The 19,675-nt window shown below is 55.4% G+C and overlaps 1 protein-coding gene across 1 annotated transcript in view; it reads left to right on the top strand.

Annotated features, from left to right (window-relative positions):
* The first annotated feature begins 2,511 nt into the window (after positions 1–2,511).
* QPRT (quinolinate phosphoribosyltransferase) overlaps positions 2,512–19,675 on the top strand; it is a 66,940-nt gene continuing 49,776 nt past the window's right edge. Inside the window, exon 1 of the mRNA XM_075319911.1 lies at positions 2,512–2,794. Coding sequence (XP_075176026.1) covers positions 2,512–2,794 — 283 coding nt within the window. The remainder of the gene's footprint in view (positions 2,795–19,675) is intronic.

The raw sequence follows: 19,675 nt of genomic DNA, 5'->3' as shown, positions 1-19,675 counted from the left end.
GTGTGTGGTGTAATATTCGGTGGGGTGCACACTGGTGAATGGTGAGCGGGATGTAATATTGTGTGGGGTGTAATATTCGGTGGGGTGCACACTGGTGAATGGTGAGCGGGATGTAATATTGTGTGGGGTGTAATATTCGGTGGGGTGCGCAGTGGTGAATGGTGAGCGGGATGTAATATTGTGTGTGCTACAATATTCGGTGGGGTGCACAGTGGTGAATGGTGAGCGGTGTGTGATGGTGAGCGGGATGTAATATTGTGTGTGCTACAATATTCGGTGGGGTGCACAGTGGTGAATGGTGAGCAGTGTGTGACGATGAGTGGGGTATAATAGTGAGTGTGGTACAATATTCGGTGGCGTGCGCAGTGGTGAATGGTGAGTGGTGTGTGACGTTGAGTCGGGTGTAATGTTGAATGTGGTACAATATTCGGTGGGTTGCACACTGGTGAATGGTGAGCGGTGTGTGGCAATGAGTGGGGTGTAATATTGAATGTGGTACAATATTCGGTGGGTTGCGCAGTGGTGAGTGGTGTGTGACGATGAGTCGGGTGTAATGTTGAATGTGGTACAATATTCGGTGGGTTGCACACTGGTGAATGGTGAGCGGGATGTAATATTGTGTGGGGTGCAATATTCGGTGGGGTGCACACTGGTGAATGGTGAGCGGTGTGTGACGATGAGTGGGGTGTAATGGTGAATGTGGTACAATATTCGGTGGGTTGCACACTGGTGAGTGGTGTGTGACGATGAGTGGGGTATAATGTTGAATGTGGTACAATATTCGGTGGGTTGCGCAGTGGTGAGTGGTGTGTGACGTTGAGTCGGGTGTAATGTTGAATGTGGTACAATATTCGGTGGGTTGCGCAGTGGTGAGTGGTGTGTGACGATGAGTGGGGTATAATGTTGAATGTGGTACAATATTCGGTGGGTTGCGCAGTGGTGAGTGGTGTGTGACGATGAGTGGGGTATAATGTTGAATGTGGTACAATATTCGGTGGGTTGCGCAGTGGTGAGTGGTGTGTGACGTTGAGTCGGGTGTAATGTTGAATGTGGTACAATATTCGGTGGGTTGCACACTGGTGAATGGTGAGCGGTGTGTGGCAATGAGTGGGGTGTAATGTTGAATGTGGTACAATATTCGGTGGGGTGCGCAGTGGTGAATGGTGAGCGGTGTGTGACGGTGAGTGGGGTGTAATAGTGAATGTGGTACAATATTCGGTGGGTTGCACACTGGTGAATGGTGAGCGGGATGTAATATTGTGTGGGGTGTAATATTCGGTGGGTTGCACACTGGTGAATGGTGAGCGGTGTGTGGCAATGAGTGGGGTGTAATATTGAATGTGGTACAATATTCGGTGGGTTGCGCAGTGGTGAGTGGTGTGTGACGATGAGTCGGGTGTAATGTTGAATGTGGTACAATATTCGGTGGGGTGCGCAGTGGTGAGTGGTGTGTGACGATGAGTCGGGTGTAATGTTGAATGTGGTACAATATTCGGTGGGGTGCACAATGGTGCATGGTAAGTGTGGAGACACGAGGGTCTGTGGGTGTTCTGCTCCGCTAGCCTTGCTGTCTTCAGAAACACCTAACGGACCCACTGAACTCTCGCACTCCTTCTCCGTGGCTGGACACTACTCAGACAACACAGAGTGAGGGAACCACACATTAGTGAGACTTTATTGGTCACCAACAGACAACACCATATTGTACATTCCCAGGAAGAACACAAGATGGTACAAGCAACAGAGTCCTTTCTGCTGGCCCACCAGGGATTGGAATCTTTTGGGCTTCCAGGACCAACTATCCCAGCCAACAGCACCCCGCTTTTGGCAGGCACCCACTCTCAGGTGGCCGAATTATCCCAACGTGGGTTCTACAAGCAATTTTGTGGCTCAGCATTGAGCAGTGACGCAGTTCTGTGATCCTCCAGCTGGAACTGTGGATCCTAAGCTGAAGTCCTGTAGAAAAAATGACTCTGCTGACAGGAGCAAGGCCGTTTATACCACTCAGTTCAGGGATTTGTGTCTTACAGGATTGGTGGAGATGGCTGCTCTCATTGGTCGCTAGTGCAATCTGACTGCATAATTTTCCTCTAAATTCTGTAGTCAGAAGGGCTGAGGCAGTCTGCAATTACCAGACAATAGGGCTCTGATCAGTCTCACATGAAACAATGGCTAACTGCTCTTGATTTATCGAACAAAGGAAGAATACATCTGGCCTAATTAAGGACAGTTCACCACACACACAAGTGGCCAGACGTTGAGTCGTCACAGTAAGTAGTGTGTGACAGTAAGGTGTAATATTGAGTGTGGTACAATATTTGGAGAATGCACAGTGGTGAATGGTGGCAGTGTGTAATGGCGAGTGGGGTTCGTTTGGAGTGATGGTGTACTCAGTGTAGAGTGGTTACAGATACAGTCAGAGTTTGACGTACAAAGGTGACAGATTGTATATGTGGAATGGGATCGGTGCCAAGTTGCATGATTTTTTTTTTCTGTGGTACCCAGGTTATGATGGCATCCAATGATCTCGCTCTTCTCCTCCCACGTTGCCGCCTGCAGCAGCTGGCTCGAGACTGGTTGGCAGAGGATGCTCCATGGCTGGACTTTGCTGGATGGGCTGCTGCCAGTAGTAGTAAAGGTTGTCAGGAAGCAATACTACTGTGCAAGTCTTCAGGGGTGCTGGCGGGGTGCCCCTTCTTTCAGGCTGTCTGTGAAGAAGCAGGCTGTAGTGTGGAGTGGGAACACAGCGAGGGTGCATGGCTTGAGCCAGTGACAAGAGTGGCCACTGTCCGAGGTAATATCCTACATCAACTGAAAGAGCCATGCCCTTCTGCTAAAGGAGTAGCAACTGGCACAAATGTGCGCCCTCATATTAATGAGTATCCCCTGAAATTAGTGAGGGGAAGAGGTAATGTGCTCCTCTGTACAGTCAGGAAATAGAAAAGCCAAAGTGCTTCCACTGATAGCCCACAATTTACCTCTGTATTGTGAGGCGGTGCTCACTGAATACACAGGGGGATACTCGCTTGGCTGCTAGATTAAGGCACACGGAAACAGTTTTCTATTTTAACAGTCTATTGGTTTATTCACACACATAAAGCAGCACTACAGCAACATAACATAGGCCTGCTTGCGGCTACAAAGTACCACAAACAGGATATACTGTATGATACAGTCAGTTTCATCTGCGGGTATGCCCGCACAACTTCAGATACCATCCCCTCACAGCAGTATCTCAGTGGAGGTATATCACTCTCCAATCACTGACCTCACTCAGTATACAACCTTTCTGGAGCTTGAGCAAGGCTCCACTCACTGACTCCTGTCAGCACTTATGTTTAGGAAACTGCCTCACTGGAATCACTGGCCGGGATCTGTGTCCTGCTCCACACACTGATACTTGGCAGTCCAGACCCTCAGAAGGTCTGCTGCTAAGCACAGAGCGCCACAGGCTCCACACACTGACTCCTGGCAGTCCAGACCCTCAAAGTCTGCCGCTAAGCACAGCGACCACAGGCTCCACACACTGACTCCTGGCAGTCCAGACCCTCAGAAAGTCTACTGCTAAGCACAGCGACCACAGGCTCCACACACTGACTCCTGGCAGTCCAGACCCTCAAAGTCTGCCGCTAAGCACAGCGACCACAGGCTCCACACACTGACTCCTGGCAGTCCAGACCCTCAGAAAGTCTACTGCTAAACACAGAGTGACCACAGGCTCCACACACTGACTCCTGGCAGTCCAGACCCTCAGAAGGTCTACCGCTAAGCACAGCGACCACAGGCTCCACACACTGACTCCTGTCAGCACTTATGTTTAGGAAACTGCCTCACTGGAATCACTGGCCGGGATCTGTGTCCTGCTCCACACACTGATACTTGGCAGTCCAGACCCTCAGAAGGTCTGCTGCTAAGCACAGAGCGCCACAGGCTCCACACACTGACTCCTGGCAGTCCAGACCCTCAAAGTCTGCCGCTAAGCACAGCGACCACAGGCTCCACACACTGACTCCTGGCAGTCCAGACCCTCAGAAAGTCTACTGCTAAGCACAGCGACCACAGGCTCCACACACTGACTCCTGGCAGTCCAGACCCTCAGAAGGTCTACTGCTAAGCACAGAGCGACCACAGGCTCCACACACTGACTCCTGGCAGTCCAGACCCTCAGAAAGTCTACTGCTAAGCCCAGAGTGACCACAGGCTCCACACACTGACTCCTGGCAGTCCAGACCCTCAAAGTCTGCCGCTAAGCACAGCGACCACAGGCTCCACACACTGACTCCTGGCAGTCCAGACCCTCAGAAAGTCTACTGCTAAACACAGAGTGACCACAGGCTCCACACACTGACTCCTGGCAGTCCAGACTCTCAGAAGGTCTACCGCTAAGCACAGCGACCACAGGCTCCACACACGAACTCCTGACAGTCCAGACCCTCAGAAAGTCTGCTGCTAAGCACAGAGCGACCACAGGCTCCACACACTGACTCCTGGCAGTCCAGACCCTCAGAAGGTATACCGCTAAGCACAGAGCGACCACAGGCTCCACACACTGACTCCTGGCAGTCCAGACCCTCAGAAGGTCTACTGCTAAGCACAGAGCGACCACAGGCTCCACACACTGACTCCTGGCAGTCCAGACCCTCAGAAAGTCTACTGCTAAGCCCAGAGTGACCACAGGCTCCACACACTGACTCCTGGCAGTCCAGACCCTCAGAAGGTCTACTGCTAAGCACAGAGCGACCACAGGCTCCACACACTGACTCCTGGCAGTCCAGACCCTCAGAAGGTCTACTGCTAAGCACAGAGCGACCACAGGCTCCACACACGGACTCCTGGCAGTCCAGACCCTCAGAAAGTCTGCTACTAAGCACAGAGCGACCACAGGCTCCACACACTGACTCCTGGCAGTCCAGACCCTCAGAAAGTCTGCTGCTAAGCACAGAGCGACCACAGGCTTCACACACTGACTCCTGGCAGTCCAGACCCTCAGAAAGTCTACTGCTAAGCACAGAGCGACCACAGGCTCCACACACTGACTCCTGGCAGTCCAGACCCTCAGAAAGTCTACTGCTAAGCACAGAGTGACCACAGGCTCTACACACTGACTCCTGGCAGTCCAGACCCTCAGAAAGTCTACTGCTAAGCACAGCGACCACAGGCTCTACACACTGACTCCTGGCAGTCCAGACCCTCAGAAAGTCTGCCGCTAAGCACAGCGACCACAGGCTCTACACACTGACTCCTGGCAGTCTAGACCCTCAGAAAGTCTGCTGCTAAGCACAGAGCAACCACAGGCTCCACACACTGACTCCTGGCAGTCCAGACCCTCAAAGTCTGCTGCTAAGCACAGAGCAACCACAGGCTCCACACACTGACTCCTGGCAGTCCAGACCCTCAGAAAGTCTGCCGCTAAGCACAGCGACCACAGGCTCTACACACTGACTCCTGGCAGTCCAGACCCTCAGAAAGTCTGCTGCTAAGCACAGAGCAACCACAGGCTCCACACACTGACTCCTGGCAGTCCAGACCCTCAGAAAGTCTACTGCTAAGCACAGCGACCACAGGCTCCACACACTGACTCCTGGCAGTCCAGACCCTCAGAAAGTCTGCTGCTAAGCACAGCGACCACAGGCTCTACACACTGACTCCTGGCAGTCCAGACCCTCAGAAAGTCTACTGCTAAGCACAGAGCGACCGCAGGCTCCAAACACTGACTCCTGGCAGTCCAGACCCTCAGAAAGTCTACTGCTAAGCCCAGAGTGACCACAGGCTCCACACACTGACTCCTGGCAGTCCAGACCCTCAGAAAGTCTGCTGCTAAGCACAGAGCGACCACAGGCTCCACACACTGACTCCTGGCAGTCCAGACCCTCAGAAGGTATACCGCTAAGCACAGCGACCACAGGCTCCACACACTGACTCCTGGCAGTCCAGACCCTCAGAAAGTATACTGCTAAGCACAGAGCGACCACAGGCTCCACACACTGACTCCTGGCAGTCCAGACCCTCAGAAAGTCTACTGCTAAGCACAGCGACCACAGGCTCCACACACTGACTCCTGGCAGTCCAGACCCTCAGAAAGTCTACTGCTAAGCACAGCGACCACAGGCTCCACACACTGACTCCTGGCAGTCCAGACCCTCAGAAGGTCTACTGCTAAGCACAGAGCGACCACAGGCTCCACACACTGACTCCTGGAAGTCCAGACCCTCAGAAGGTCTACTGCTAAGCACAGAGCGACCACAGGCTCCACACACGGACTCCTGGCAGTCCAGACCCTCAGAAAGTCTGCTACTAAGCACAGAGCGACCACAGGCTCCACACACTGACTCCTGGCAGTCCAGACCCTCAGAACGTCTGCTGCTAAGCACAGAGCGACCACAGGCTTCACACACTGACTCCTGGCAGTCCAGACCCTCAGAAAGTCTACTGCTAAGCACAGAGCGACCACAGGCTCCACACACTGACTCCTGGCAGTCCAGACCCTCAGAAAGTCTACTGCTAAGCACAGAGTGACCACAGGCTCTACACACTGACTCCTGGCAGTCCAGACCCTCAGAAAGTCTACTGCTAAGCACAGCGACCACAGGCTCTACACACTGACTCCTGGCAGTCCAGACCCTCAGAAAGTCTGCCGCTAAGCACAGCGACCACAGGCTCTACACACTGACTCCTGGCAGTCCAGACCCTCAGAAAGTCTGCTGCTAAGCACAGAGCAACCACAGGCTCCACACACTGACTCCTGGCAGTCCAGACCCTCAGAAAGTCTGCCGCTAAGCACAGCGACCACAGGCTCTACACACTGACTCCTGGCAGTCCAGACCCTCAGAAAGTCTGCCGCTAAGCACAGCGACCACAGGCTCTACACACTGACTCCTGGCAGTCCAGACCCTCAGAAAGTCTGCTACTAAGCACAGAGCAACAACAGGCTCCACACACTGACTCCTGGCAGTCCAGACCCTCAAAGTCTGCTGCTAAGCACAGAGCAACCACAGGCTCCACACACTGACTCCTGGCAGTCCAGACCCTCAGAAAGTCTGCCGCTAAGCACAGCGACCACAGGCTCTACACACTGACTCCTGGCAGTCCAGACCCTCAGAAAGTCTGCTGCTAAGCACAGAGCAACCACAGGCTCCACACACTGACTCCTGGCAGTCCAGACCCTCAGAAAGTCTGCTGCTAAGCACAGCGACCACAGGCTCTACACACTGACTCCTGGCAGTCCAGACCCTCAGAAAGTCTACTGCTAAGCACAGAGCGACCGCAGGCTCCAAACACTGACTCCTGGCAGTCCAGACCCTCAGAAAGTCTACTGCTAAGCCCAGAGTGACCACAGGCTCCACACACTGACTCCTGGCAGTCCAGACCCTCAGAAAGTCTGCTGCTAAGCACAGAGCGACCACAGGCTCCACACACTGACTCCTGGCAGTCCAGACCCTCAGAAGGTATACCGCTAAGCACAGCGACCACAGGCTCCACACACTGACTCCTGGCAGTCCAGACCCTCAGAAAGTATACTGCTAAGCACAGAGCGACCACAGGCTCCACACACTGACTCCTGGCAGTCCAGACCCTCAGAAAGTCTACTGCTAAGCACAGCGACCACAGGCTCCACACACTGACTCCTGGCAGTCCAGACCCTCAGAAAGTCTACTGCTAAGCACAGCGACCACAGGCTCCACACACTGACTCCTGGCAGTCCAGACCCTCAGAAAGTCTGCTGCTAAGCACAGAGCGACCACAGGCTCCACACACTGACTCCTGGCAGTCCAGACCCTCAGAAGGTCTACTGCTAAGCCCAGCGACCACAGGCTCCACACACTGACTCCTGGCAGTCCAGACCCTCAGAAGGTCTGCTGGTAAATACAGAGCGACCGCAGGCTCCACACACTGACTCCTGGCAGTACAGACCCTCAGAAGGTCTGCCACTAAGCACAGAGCAACCATAGGCTCTACACACTGACACCTGGCAGTCCAGACCCTCAGAAAGTCTACTGCTAAGCACAGCGACCAAAGGCTCTACACACTGACTCCTGGCAGTCCAGACCCTCAGAAGGTATACCGCTAAGCACAGCGACCACAGGCTCCACACACTGACTCCTGGCATTCCAGACCCTCAGAAAGTCTACTGCTAAGCACAGAACGACCACAGGCTCCACACACTGACTCCTGGCAGTCCAGACCCTCAGAAGGTATACCGCTAAGCACAGCGACCACAGGCTCCACACACTGACTCCTGGCAGTCCAGACCCTCAGAAGGTATACCACTAAGCACAGCGACCACAGGCTCCACACACTGACTCCTGGCAGTCCAGACCCTCAGAAGGTCTACTGCTAAGCACAGAGCGACCACAGGCTCCACACACTGACTCCTGGCAGTCCAGACCCTCAGAAGGTCTACTGCTAAGCACAGAGCGACCACAGGCTCCACACACGGACTCCTGGCAGTCCAGACCCTCAGAAAGTCTGCTGCTAAGCACAGAGCGACCACAGGCTCCACACACTGACTCCTGGCAGTCCAGACCCTCAGAAAGTCTGCTGCTAAGCACAGAGCGACCACAGGCTCCACACACTGACTCCTGGCAGTCCAGACCCTCAGAAAGTCTACTGCTAAGCCCAGAGTGACCACAGGCTCCACACACTGACTCCTGGCAGTCCAGACCCTCAGAAGGTCTACCGCTAAGCACAGCGACCACAGGCTCCACACACTGACTCCTGGCAGTCCAGACCCTCAGAAAGTCTACTGCTAAGCACAGAGCGACCACAGGCTCCACACACTGACTCCTGGCAGTCCAGACCCTCAGAAAGTCTGCTGCTAAGCACAGAGCAACCACAGGCTCCACACACTGACTCCTGGCAGTCCAGACCCTCAGAAGGTCTGCCACTAAGCACAGAGTGACCACAGGCTCCACACACTGACTCCTGGCAGTCCAGACCCTCAGAAAGTCTGCTGCTAAGCACAAAACAACCGCAGGCTCCACACACCGACACCTGGCAGTCCAGACCCTCAGAAAGTCTGCTGCTAAGCACAAAACAACCGCAGGCTCCACACACCGACACCTGGCAGTCCAGACCCTCAGAAAGTCTGCTGCTAAGCATAGAGCGACCACAGGCTCTACACACTGACTCCTGGCAGTCCAGACCCTCAGAAAGTCTGCTGCTAAGCACAGAGCGACCACAGGCTCCACAAACTGACTGCTGGCAGTCCAGACCCTCAGAAGGTATGCTGCTAAGCACAAAACAACCGCAGGCTCCACACACCGACACCTGGCAGTCCAGACCCTCAGAAAGTCTGCTGCTAAGCACAGAGCAACCACAGGCTCCACACACTGACTCCTGGCAGTCCAGACCCTCAGAAAGTCTACTGCTAAGCACAGAGCGACCGCAGGCTCCACACACTGACTCCTGGCAGTCCAGACCCTCAGAAAGTCTACTGCTAAGCACAGAGCGACCACAGGCTCTACACACCGACTCCTGGCAGTCCAGACCCTCAGAAAGTCTACTGCTAAGCACAGCGACCACAGGCTCTACACACTGACTCCTGGCAGTCCAGACCCTCAGAAGGTCTACTGCTAAGCACAGAGCGACCACAGGCTCCACACACTGACTCCTGGCAGTCCAGACCCTCAGAAAGTCTGCCGCTAAGCACAGCGACCACAGGCTCCACACACTGACTCCTGGCAGTCCAGACCCTCAGAAAGTCTGCCGCTAAGCACAGCGACCACAGGCTCCACACACTGACTCCTGGCAGTCCAGACCCTCAGAAGGTCTACTGCTAAGCACAGCGACCACAGGCTCTACACACTGACTCCTGGCAGTCCAGACCCTCAGAAAGTCTACTGCTAAGCACAGCGACCACAGGCTCCACACACTGACTCCTGGCAGTCCAGACCCTCAGAAAGTCTACTGCTAAGCACAGCGACCACAGGCTCCACACACTGACTCCTGGCAGTCCAGACCCTCAGAAAGTCTACTGCTTAGCACAGAGCGACCACAGGCTCCACACAGTGACTCCTGGCAGTCCAGACCCTCAGAAAGTCTGCCGCTAAGCACAGCGACCACAGGCTCCACACACTGACTCCTTGCAGTCAAGACCCTCAGAAAGTCTGCCGCTAAGCACAGCGACCACAGGCTCCACACACTGACTCCTGGCAGTCCAGACCCTCAGAAAGTCTACTGCTAAGCCCAGAGTGACCACAGGCTCCACACACTGACTCCTGGCAGTCCAGACCCTCAGAAGGTATACCGCTAAGCACAGCGACCACAGGCTCCACACACTGACTCCTGGCAGTCCAGACCCTCAGAAGGTCTACTGCTAAGCACAGAGCGACCGCAGGCTCTACACACTGACTCCTGGCAGTCCAGACCCTCAGAAGGTCTGCTGCTAAGCACAGAGCGACCGCAGGCTCCACACACTGACTCCTGGCAGTCCAGACCCTCAGAAAGTCTACTGCTAAGCACAGAGTGACCACAGGCTCTACACACTGACTCCTGGCAGTCCAGACCCTCAGAAAGTCTGCTGCTAAGCACAGAGCGACCACAGGCTCCACACACTGACTCCTGGCAGTCCAGACCCTCAGAAAGTCTGCTGCTAAGCACAGAGCGACCACAGGCTCCACACACTGACTCCTGGCAGTCCAGACCCTCAGAAAGTCTGCTGCTAAGCACAGCGACCACAGGCTCCACACACTGACTCCTGGCAGTCCAGACCCTCAGAAAGTCTGCTGCTAAGCACAGAGTGACCACAGGCTCTACACACTAACTCCTGGCAGTCCAGACCCTCAGAAGGTATGCTGCTAAGCACAAAACAACCACAGACTCCACACACTGACACCTGGCAGTCCAGACCCTCAGAAGGTCTACTGCTAAGCACAGAGCGACCACAGGCTCCACACACTGACTCCTGGCAGTCCAGACCCTCAGAAGGTCTACTGCTAAGCACAGAGCGACCACAGGATCCACACACTGACTCCTGGCAGTCCAGACCCTCAGAAAGTCTACTGCTAAGCCCAGAGTGACCACAGGCTCCACACACTGATTCCTGGCAGTCCAGACCCTCAGAAGGTCTACTGCTAAGCACAGAGCGACCACAGGCTCCACACACTGACTCCTGGCAGTCCAGACCCTCAGAAGGTCTACTGCTAAGCACAGAGCGACCACAGGCTCCACACACGGACTCCTGGCAGTCCAGACCCTCAGAAAGTCTACTGCTAAGTACAGAGCGACCGCAGGCTCCACACACTGACTCCTGGCAGTCCAGACCCTCAGAAAGTCTACTGCTAAGTACAGAGTGACCACAGGCTCCACACACTGACTCCTGGCAGTCCAGACCCTCAGAAAGTATACCGCTAAGCACAGCGACCACAGGCTCCACACACTGACTCCTGGCAGTCCAGACCCTCAGAAAGTCTGCTGCTAAGCACAGAGCGACCACAGGCTCCACACACTGACTCCTGGCAGTCCAGACCCTCAGAAAGTCTACTGCTAAGCACAGAACGACCGCAGGCTCCACACACTGACTCCTGGCAGTCCAGACCCTCAGAAAGTCTGCTGCTAAGCACAGAGCGACCACAGGCTCCACACACTGACTCCTGGCAGTCCAGACCCTCAGAAAGTCTGCCGCTAAGCACAGTGACCACAGGCTCCACACACTGACTCCTGGCAGTCCAGACCCTCAGAAGGTCTACTGCTAAGCACAGCGACCACAGGCTCTACACATTGACTCCTGGCAGTCCAGACCCTCAGAAAGTCTACTGCTAAGCACAGCGACCACAGGCTTCACACACTGACTCCTGGCAGTCCAGACCCTCAGAAAGTCTACTGCTAAGCACAGCGACCACAGGCTCCACACACTGACTCCTGGCAGTCCAGACCCTCAGAAAGTCTACTGCTTAGCACAGAGCGACCACAGGCTCCACACACTGACTCCTGGCAGTCCAGACCCTCAGAAAGTCTGCCGCTAAGCACAGCGACCACAGGCTCCACACACTGACTCCTGGCAGTCAAGACCCTCAGAAAGTCTGCCGCTAAGCACAGCGACCACAGGCTCCACACACTGACTCCTGGCAGTCCAGACCCTCAGAAAGTCTGCTGCTAAGCACAGAGCGACCACAGGCTCCACACACTGACTCCTGGCAGTCCAGACCCTCAGAAAGTCTGCTGCTAAGCACAGCGACCACAGGCTCCACACACTGACTCCTGGCAGTCCAGACCCTCAGAAAGTCTGCTGCTAAGCACAGAGCGACCACAGGCTCCACACACTGACTCCTGGCAGTCCAGACCCTCAGAAAGTCTGCTGCTATGCACAGAGCGACCACAGGCTCCACACACTGACTCCTGGCAGTCCAGACCCTCAGAAAGTCTGCTGCTAAGCACAGCGACCACAGGCTCCACACACTGACTCCTGGCAGTCCAGACCCTCAGAAAGTCTGCTGCTAAGCACAGAGTGACCACAGGCTCTACACACTGACTCCTGGCAGTCCAGACCCTCAGAAAGTCTGCTGCTAAGCACAGAGCGACCACAGGCTCCACACACTGACTCCTGGCAGTCCAGACCCTCAGAAAGTCTGCTGCTAAGCACAGAGCGACCACAGGCTCCACACACTGACTCCTGGCAGTCCAGACCCTCAGAAAGTCTGCTGCTAAGCACAGCGACCACAGGCTCCACACACTGACTCCTGGCAGTCCAGACCCTCAGAAAGTCTGCTGCTAAGCACAGAGTGACCACAGGCTCTACACACTAACTCCTGGCAGTCCAGACCCTCAGAAGGTATGCTGCTAAGCACAAAACAACCACAGACTCCACACACTGACACCTGGCAGTCCAGACCCTCAGAAGGTCTACTGCTAAGCACAGAGCGACCACAGGCTCCACACACTGACTCCTGGCAGTCCAGACCCTCAGAAGGTCTACTGCTAAGCACAGAGCGACCACAGGCTCCACACACTGACTCCTGGCAGTCCAGACCCTCAGAAAGTCTACTGCTAAGCCCAGAGTGACCACAGGCTCCACACACTGATTCCTGGCAGTCCAGACCCTCAGAAGGTCTACTGCTAAGCACAGAGCGACCACAGGCTCCACACACTGACTCCTGGCAGTCCAGACCCTCAGAAGGTCTACTGCTAAGCACAGAGCGACCACAGGCTCCACACACGGACTCCTGGCAGTCCAGACCCTCAGAAAGTCTACTGCTAAGTACAGAGCGACCGCAGGCTCCACACACTGACTCCTGGCAGTCCAGACCCTCAGAAAGTCTACTGCTAAGCACAGAGTGACCACAGGCTCCACACACTGACTCCTGGCAGTCCAGACCCTCAGAAAGTATACCGCTAAGCACAGCGACCACAGGCTCCACACACTGACTCCTGGCAGTCCAGACCCTCAGAAAGTCTGCTGCTAAGCACAGAGCGACCACAGGCTCCACACACTGACTCCTGGCAGTCCAGACCCTCAGAAAGTCTACTGCTAAGCACAGAACGACCGCAGGCTCCACACACTGACTCCTGGCAGTCCAGACCCTCAGAAAGTCTGCTGCTAAGCACAGAGCGACCACAGGCTCCACACACTGACTCCTGGCAGTCCAGACCCTCAGAAAGTCTGCTGCTAAGCACAGAGCGACCACAGGCTCCACACACTGACTCCTGGCAGTCCAGACCCTCAGAAAGTCTACTGCTAAGCACAGAACGACCGCAGGCTCCACACACTGACTCCTGGCAGTCCAGACCCTCAGAAGGTATGCTGCTAAGCACAGAGCGACCACAGGCTCCACACACGGACTCCTGGCAGTCCAGACCCTCAGAAGGTATGCTGCTAAGCACAGAGCAACCGCAGGCTCTACACACTGACTCCTGGCAGTCCAGACCCTCAGAAGGTCTACTGCTAAGCCCAGCGACCACAGGCTCCACACATTGACTCCTGGCAGTCCAGACCCTCAGAAAGTCTACTGCTAAGCACAGCGACCAGAGACTCCACACACTGACTCCTGGCAGTCCAGACCCTCAGAAAGTCTACCGCTAAGCACAGAGCGACCGCAGGCTCCACACACTGACTCCTGGCAGTCTAGACCCTCAGAAAGTCTGCTGCTAAGCACAGCGACCACAGGCTCCACACACTGACTCCTGGCAGTCCAGACCCTCAGAAAGTCTGCCGCTAAGCACAGCGACCACAGGCTCCACACACTGACTCCTGGCAGTCCAGACCCTCAGAAAGTCTACTGCTAAGCACAGAGCGACCACAGGCTCCACACACTGACTCCTGGCAGTCTAGACCCTCAGAAAGTCTGCTGCTAAGCACAGCGACCACAGGCTCCACACACTGACTCCTGGCAGTTCAGACCCTCAGAAAGTCTACTGCTAAGTACAGAGCGACCACAGGCTCTACACACTGACTCCTGGCAGTCCAGACCCTCAGAAAGTCTGCTGCTAAGTACAGAGCGACCACAGGCTCCACACACTGACTCCTGGCAGTCCAGACCCTCAGAAAGTCTACTGCTAAGCACAGCGACCACAGGCTCCACACACTGACTCCTTGCAGTCCAGACCCTCATAAGGTCTGCCACTAAGCACAGAGTGACCACAGGCTCCACACACTGACTCCTGGCAGTCCAGACCCTCAGAAAGTCTGCTGCTAAGCACAAAACAACCGCAGGCTCCACACACCGACACCTGGCAGTCCAGACCCTCAGAAAGTCTGCTGCTAAGCATAGAGCGACCACAGGCTCTACACACTGACTCCTGGCAGTCCAGACCCTCAGAAGGTCTACTGCTAAGCACAGAGCGACCGCAGGCTCCACACACTGACTCCTGGCAGTCCAGACCCTCAGAAAGTCTGCTGCTAAGCACAGAGCGACCACAGGCTCCACACACTGACTGCTGGCAGTCCAGACCCTCAGAAGGTATGCTGCTAAGCACAAAACAACCGCAGGCTCCACACACCGACACCTGGCAGTCCAGACCCTCAGAAAGTCTGCTGCTAAGCACAGAGCAACCACAGGCTCCACACACTGACTCCTGGAAGTCCAGACCCTCAGAAAGTCTACTGCTAAGCACAGAGCGACCGCAGGCTCCACACACTGACTCCTGGCAGTCCAGACCCTCAGAAAGTCTACTGCTAAGCACAGAGCGACCACAGGCTCTACACACCGACTCCTGGCAGTCCAGACCCTCAGAAAGTCTACTGCTAAGCACAGCGACCACAGGCTCCACACACTGACTCCTGGCAGTCCAGACCCTCAGAAGGTCTACTGCTAAGCACAGCGACCACAGGCTCTACACACTGACTCCTGGCAGTCCAGACCCTCAGAAAGTCTACTGCTAAGCACAGCGACCACAGGCTCCACACACTGACTCCTGGCAGTCCAGACCCTCAGAAAGTCTACTGCTAAGCACAGCGACCACAGGCTCCACACACTGACTCCTGGCAGTCCAGACCCTCAGAAAGTCTACTGCTAAGCACAGCGACCACAGGCTCCACACACTGACTCCTGGCAGTCCAGACCCTCAGAAAGTCTACTGCTAAGCACAGAGCGACCACAGGCTCCACACACTGACTCCTGGCAGTCCAGACCCTCAGAAAGTCTGCCGCTAAGCACAGCGACCACAGGCTCCACACACTGACTCCTGGCAGTCCAGACCCTCAGAAAGTCTACTGCTAAGCACAGCGACCACAGGCTCCACACACTGACTCCTGGCAGTCCAGACCCTCAGAAAGTCTACTGCTAAGCACAGCGACCACAGGCTCCACACACTGACTCCTGGCAGTCCAGACCCTCAGAAAGTCTACTGCTAAGCACAGCGACCACAGGCTCCACACACTGACTCCTGGCAGTCCAGACCCTCAGAAAGTCTGCCGCTAAGCACAGCGACCACAGGCTCCACACACTGACTCCTGGCAGTCCAGACCCTCAGAAAGTCTACTGCTAAGCCCAGAGTGACCACAGGCTCCACACACTGACTCCTGGCAGTCCAGACCCTCAGAAGGAATACCGCTAAGCACAGCGACCACAGGCTCCACACACTGACTCCTGGCAGTCCAGACCCTCAGAAAGTCTACTGCTAAGCACAGCGACCACAGGCTCCACACACTGACTCCTGGCAGTCCAGACCCTCAAGGTCTGCTGGTAAATACAGAGCGACCGCAGGCTCCACACACTGACTCCTGGCAGTCCAGACCCTCAGAAGGTATGCTGCTAAGCACAGAGCGACCGCAGGCTCCACACACTGACTCCTGGCAGTCCAGACCCTCAGAAGGTCTGCTGGTAAATACAGAGCGACCGCAGGCTCCACACACTGACTCCTGGCAGTCCAGACCCTCAGAAGGTCTGCCACTAAGCACAGAGCGACCATAGGCTCTACACACTGACTTCAGGCAGTCCAGACCCTCAGAAAGTCTGCTGCTAAGCACAGAGCGACCACAGGCTCCACACACTGACTCCTGGCAGTCCAGACCCTCAGAAAGAGTGCTGCTAAGCACAGAGCGACCACAGGCTCTACACACTGACTCCTGGCAGTCCAGACCCTCAGAGAGTCTGCCGCTAAGCACAGCGACCACAGGCTCCACACACTGACTCCTGGCAGTCCAGACCCTCAGAAAGTCTACTGCTAAGCCCAGAGTGACCACAGGCTCCACACACTGACTCCTGGCAGTCCAGACCCTCAGAAGGTATACCGCTAAGCACAGCGACCAGGCTCCACACACTGACTCCTGGCAGTCCAGACCCTCAGAAGGTCTACTGCTAAGCACAGAGCGACCGCATGCTCTACACACTGACTCCTGGCAGTCCAGACCCTCAGAAAGTCTACTGCTAAGCACATGTGAAGCCCCACAGGTGTTGTGTCGGTGCATTACCTTCAGGGACTCCACTCGGCTGGATCTCGTCACTGGTAGGGAATCTTCTATTTGTCGTGACGCCACTCTCAGTATTGCGGTCAGTGGGGACCGCCACTGCAGGTTGAGGGACGCCTGGGGCTGATGGTGAGTGCAGTTAGTTGGAATAGCCTCCTGAGAGTGAGGCAAGCCCCAGGGCCCTGTGTAGGTGTGTAGAACCACAAGGCACAGAATAACTCCACACACGCAGAATGTCTTTCAGGGGTTTTACTCACAGTTGATGGCAGGGTGAGTAACCCGGGCGTAGCTGGGATGAACCAGGCTGGAACCAGGTATCCTTCAGGCTGACTTCTGATGGTGACTACCAACTCGCCTTCCTTAGCCCTTGGTGGTTTGGGGTAACCCCGACTTTTAGTCCCTATGGGGGTCACCCAGGGAAGTTGCTGGTGCCTCTCTCCCCTTCGTTTGCCGTTTGCTTGTTGCCTGGGCCAGATCACTCCAGCTGCTTGCCTCCTGTGAGCTATGGGCCCTAACTGTGGCTACGTGGCTGCGGCTTTTAGGTGTTGTGGTGTGGGCTTTGAGGGCCCCACACCGGCAGGTTTAGCAAGGAAAGGTAGATCTATCCCCGCTCCGGGATCTGCCGCCCGTTTGGGCCTGGTACTCCCTAGCAGTCTCCTTACTTCCCACTCCGTGCTCTCTCTTTAGCTGAAGATGGATTTCGGGTAGCACTCCTAGGTGACCGTTCTCCCCCGTCGGTAGCCACTGCGCGGACGCTGTCAGACTGCAACAGCCCCAGGGGTCTGCTCCTCTCTGAGCTCCCTGGACTCTGCACTGAGCCGGCTCACTCCTGGGACCTTCACTGCTGCTCCTGTCTGAGCTTCACTTCCATGCTCCACACTCCTCCTCTCTTTTCCCTTTGCCTGCCTACGCCACCTAGCAACCAGGCTCTCTTACCACACCCCTTGAGAGGAGATGGAGGCTTTTGGCCCCCTCCACTATTCCAGTGGAGGTGAAGGCTTTTCCCCCTCCTGGGATCCCCAGGGGTCCTCTCAAAGGTACATGTGTGAGACCTGATCACTATGCGCCTGTGTAGTCACACCTCGGTCAGCCTTCTGGATTACCTGTATTGTACTGTCCCCAGCATGGGTGCAGTACTCAGTGGTGCCTGACCAGGTCAGGGGCGCCACATTCCCCCTTAGTTATCACCAGCATGTCCTCGGGCTGCAAGACAACATTTTAAAATGCATAAAACATTAAAACATGTAAAACATTTAAAAGCACCAGGTACCATACATCACCACCCTCCACCCACAAGTCCGTTAACCCACCCAAAACCCTTTCACGTTGGCCGCGCCTTCAGCCACTTCTGGCAGGATGTAGAGGCGGCTTTCATGGGCTGGTGGTTTCAGGGTATACCTGGCCTGGTGGAGCCGCGCCTTCAGCCTCTTCTGGCAGGATGTAGAGGCGGCCTCCACAGTTGGTGCTGACCAGATACCCTCTTTGTGGTGGAGAGCCAGGCCCCATAAACAGGCATGCTCTCTGGTTGCAGGTGAGCCAAGGCCCTATATACGGACGTGCTCCCTGGTTGCAGACGAGCCAAGCCCCTAACCAGGCTGACTCTGGTGGTGGTGGTGCCCTCTGGTGTAACTATTTACACTGCGAGAGTTTGTGGCTATAGCCAGTTCATAGCCTTAAGGTTCATTTCTCACATTAGTTTATGTGGGCACATTGCTTAAACTTGTAAAACGTTGCAAAACAAACTTTTCAAACTGGTAACTTGCTTTACTTTACATGAACTTTATGCAGACTCCTCCTCACCAGGGCTTGGGCCTGTAGGGCTGCGGCACCTGTTGCTTCCTTGACCTTTTTCTTCATCTGTGGTAGTCTCGTCAGTAGGTCCTTTGTCTTTTCTTTCTTTATCGCTGCCTTTCCTTTCTTCCTCTTTGGGACATGGTGCTACATCTAGCGCATACCAGCCTCTTTCTCCTTGATGCATGGTAAATTGTACGGAGTCTCCCATTCTTAGGTTTCTTCCAGGATGTCCTCTGGGCAGGTGGGCTCTGACGTCTCTTCTATTGACAAAAATGCCCTCTTTCATACCTGGTGCCACTATAAAGCCATATCCGCTCTTTAAGTTAAAGTCCTCCACAACTCCTCTACAAAGGGGTCCTCTGACCTGTGCTTTGGCTCTTCTCAGGAACCGTTTTTCTTCTAGGTCTCTGGCCGTGACTTCTCTCTGCTCTGGGGATGGCGGTGCAGGGGAAAACTGGGTTCTGCTACGGCGCCGTGTCTTGCGGACTGGATTCTGCGAGGTACAGCTTACAAGCTCCCAGGTGAGGCTCTTGGGCAGATCTTCCTCAGCAGAAGGTGTCAGGTCTTCTTCATCCCAGCGGGAATATGGCAACATCTCTGGCTCTGGGCATGAATCCACTGCTGGTGGCTCCTGAGTCAGCTCCTCAACTTCCTGGCCTCCCCTCCCCCTTAGTTCTTCTGAGCACTCCTTTGGTGGCAGTGCTGGGGATGGACTTTCTTCAGCAGGCCCAGGCGGGGGACTCTTTGGCGTGGTTGCTGCAGGGGTTGTCGGAATCCTCTTGGGGGTATGCGGAGGGAGCATGTACTGATCCACCATCTCCTGTGGGAACTTGGCCTCCATGTCAGCCTTCAGCTGCCAGTATGCAGGGTCCTCCCCCAGCGTGGGCTTCCTAGCAGGGACCTCCTTGGACTGGGGAGCGGTGTCTGCTCTGGCCTTGCAGGCCGGGGTAAATGGTGATGCAGTCTTATCTTGGCGGGCCGCGCCTGGCATGGCGGCGGCCTGGTCTTGGCGGGCCGCGCCCTGTATGGCGGCGGCCT

Source organism: Anomaloglossus baeobatrachus, chromosome 7, assembly GCF_048569485.1.
Source record: "Anomaloglossus baeobatrachus isolate aAnoBae1 chromosome 7, aAnoBae1.hap1, whole genome shotgun sequence".
In the NCBI taxonomy this organism is placed as follows: domain Eukaryota; kingdom Metazoa; phylum Chordata; class Amphibia; order Anura; family Aromobatidae; genus Anomaloglossus; species Anomaloglossus baeobatrachus.
The sequence above is the reverse complement of the archived record's forward strand: the minus strand, read 5'-3'. Positions and strand labels throughout refer to the sequence as shown.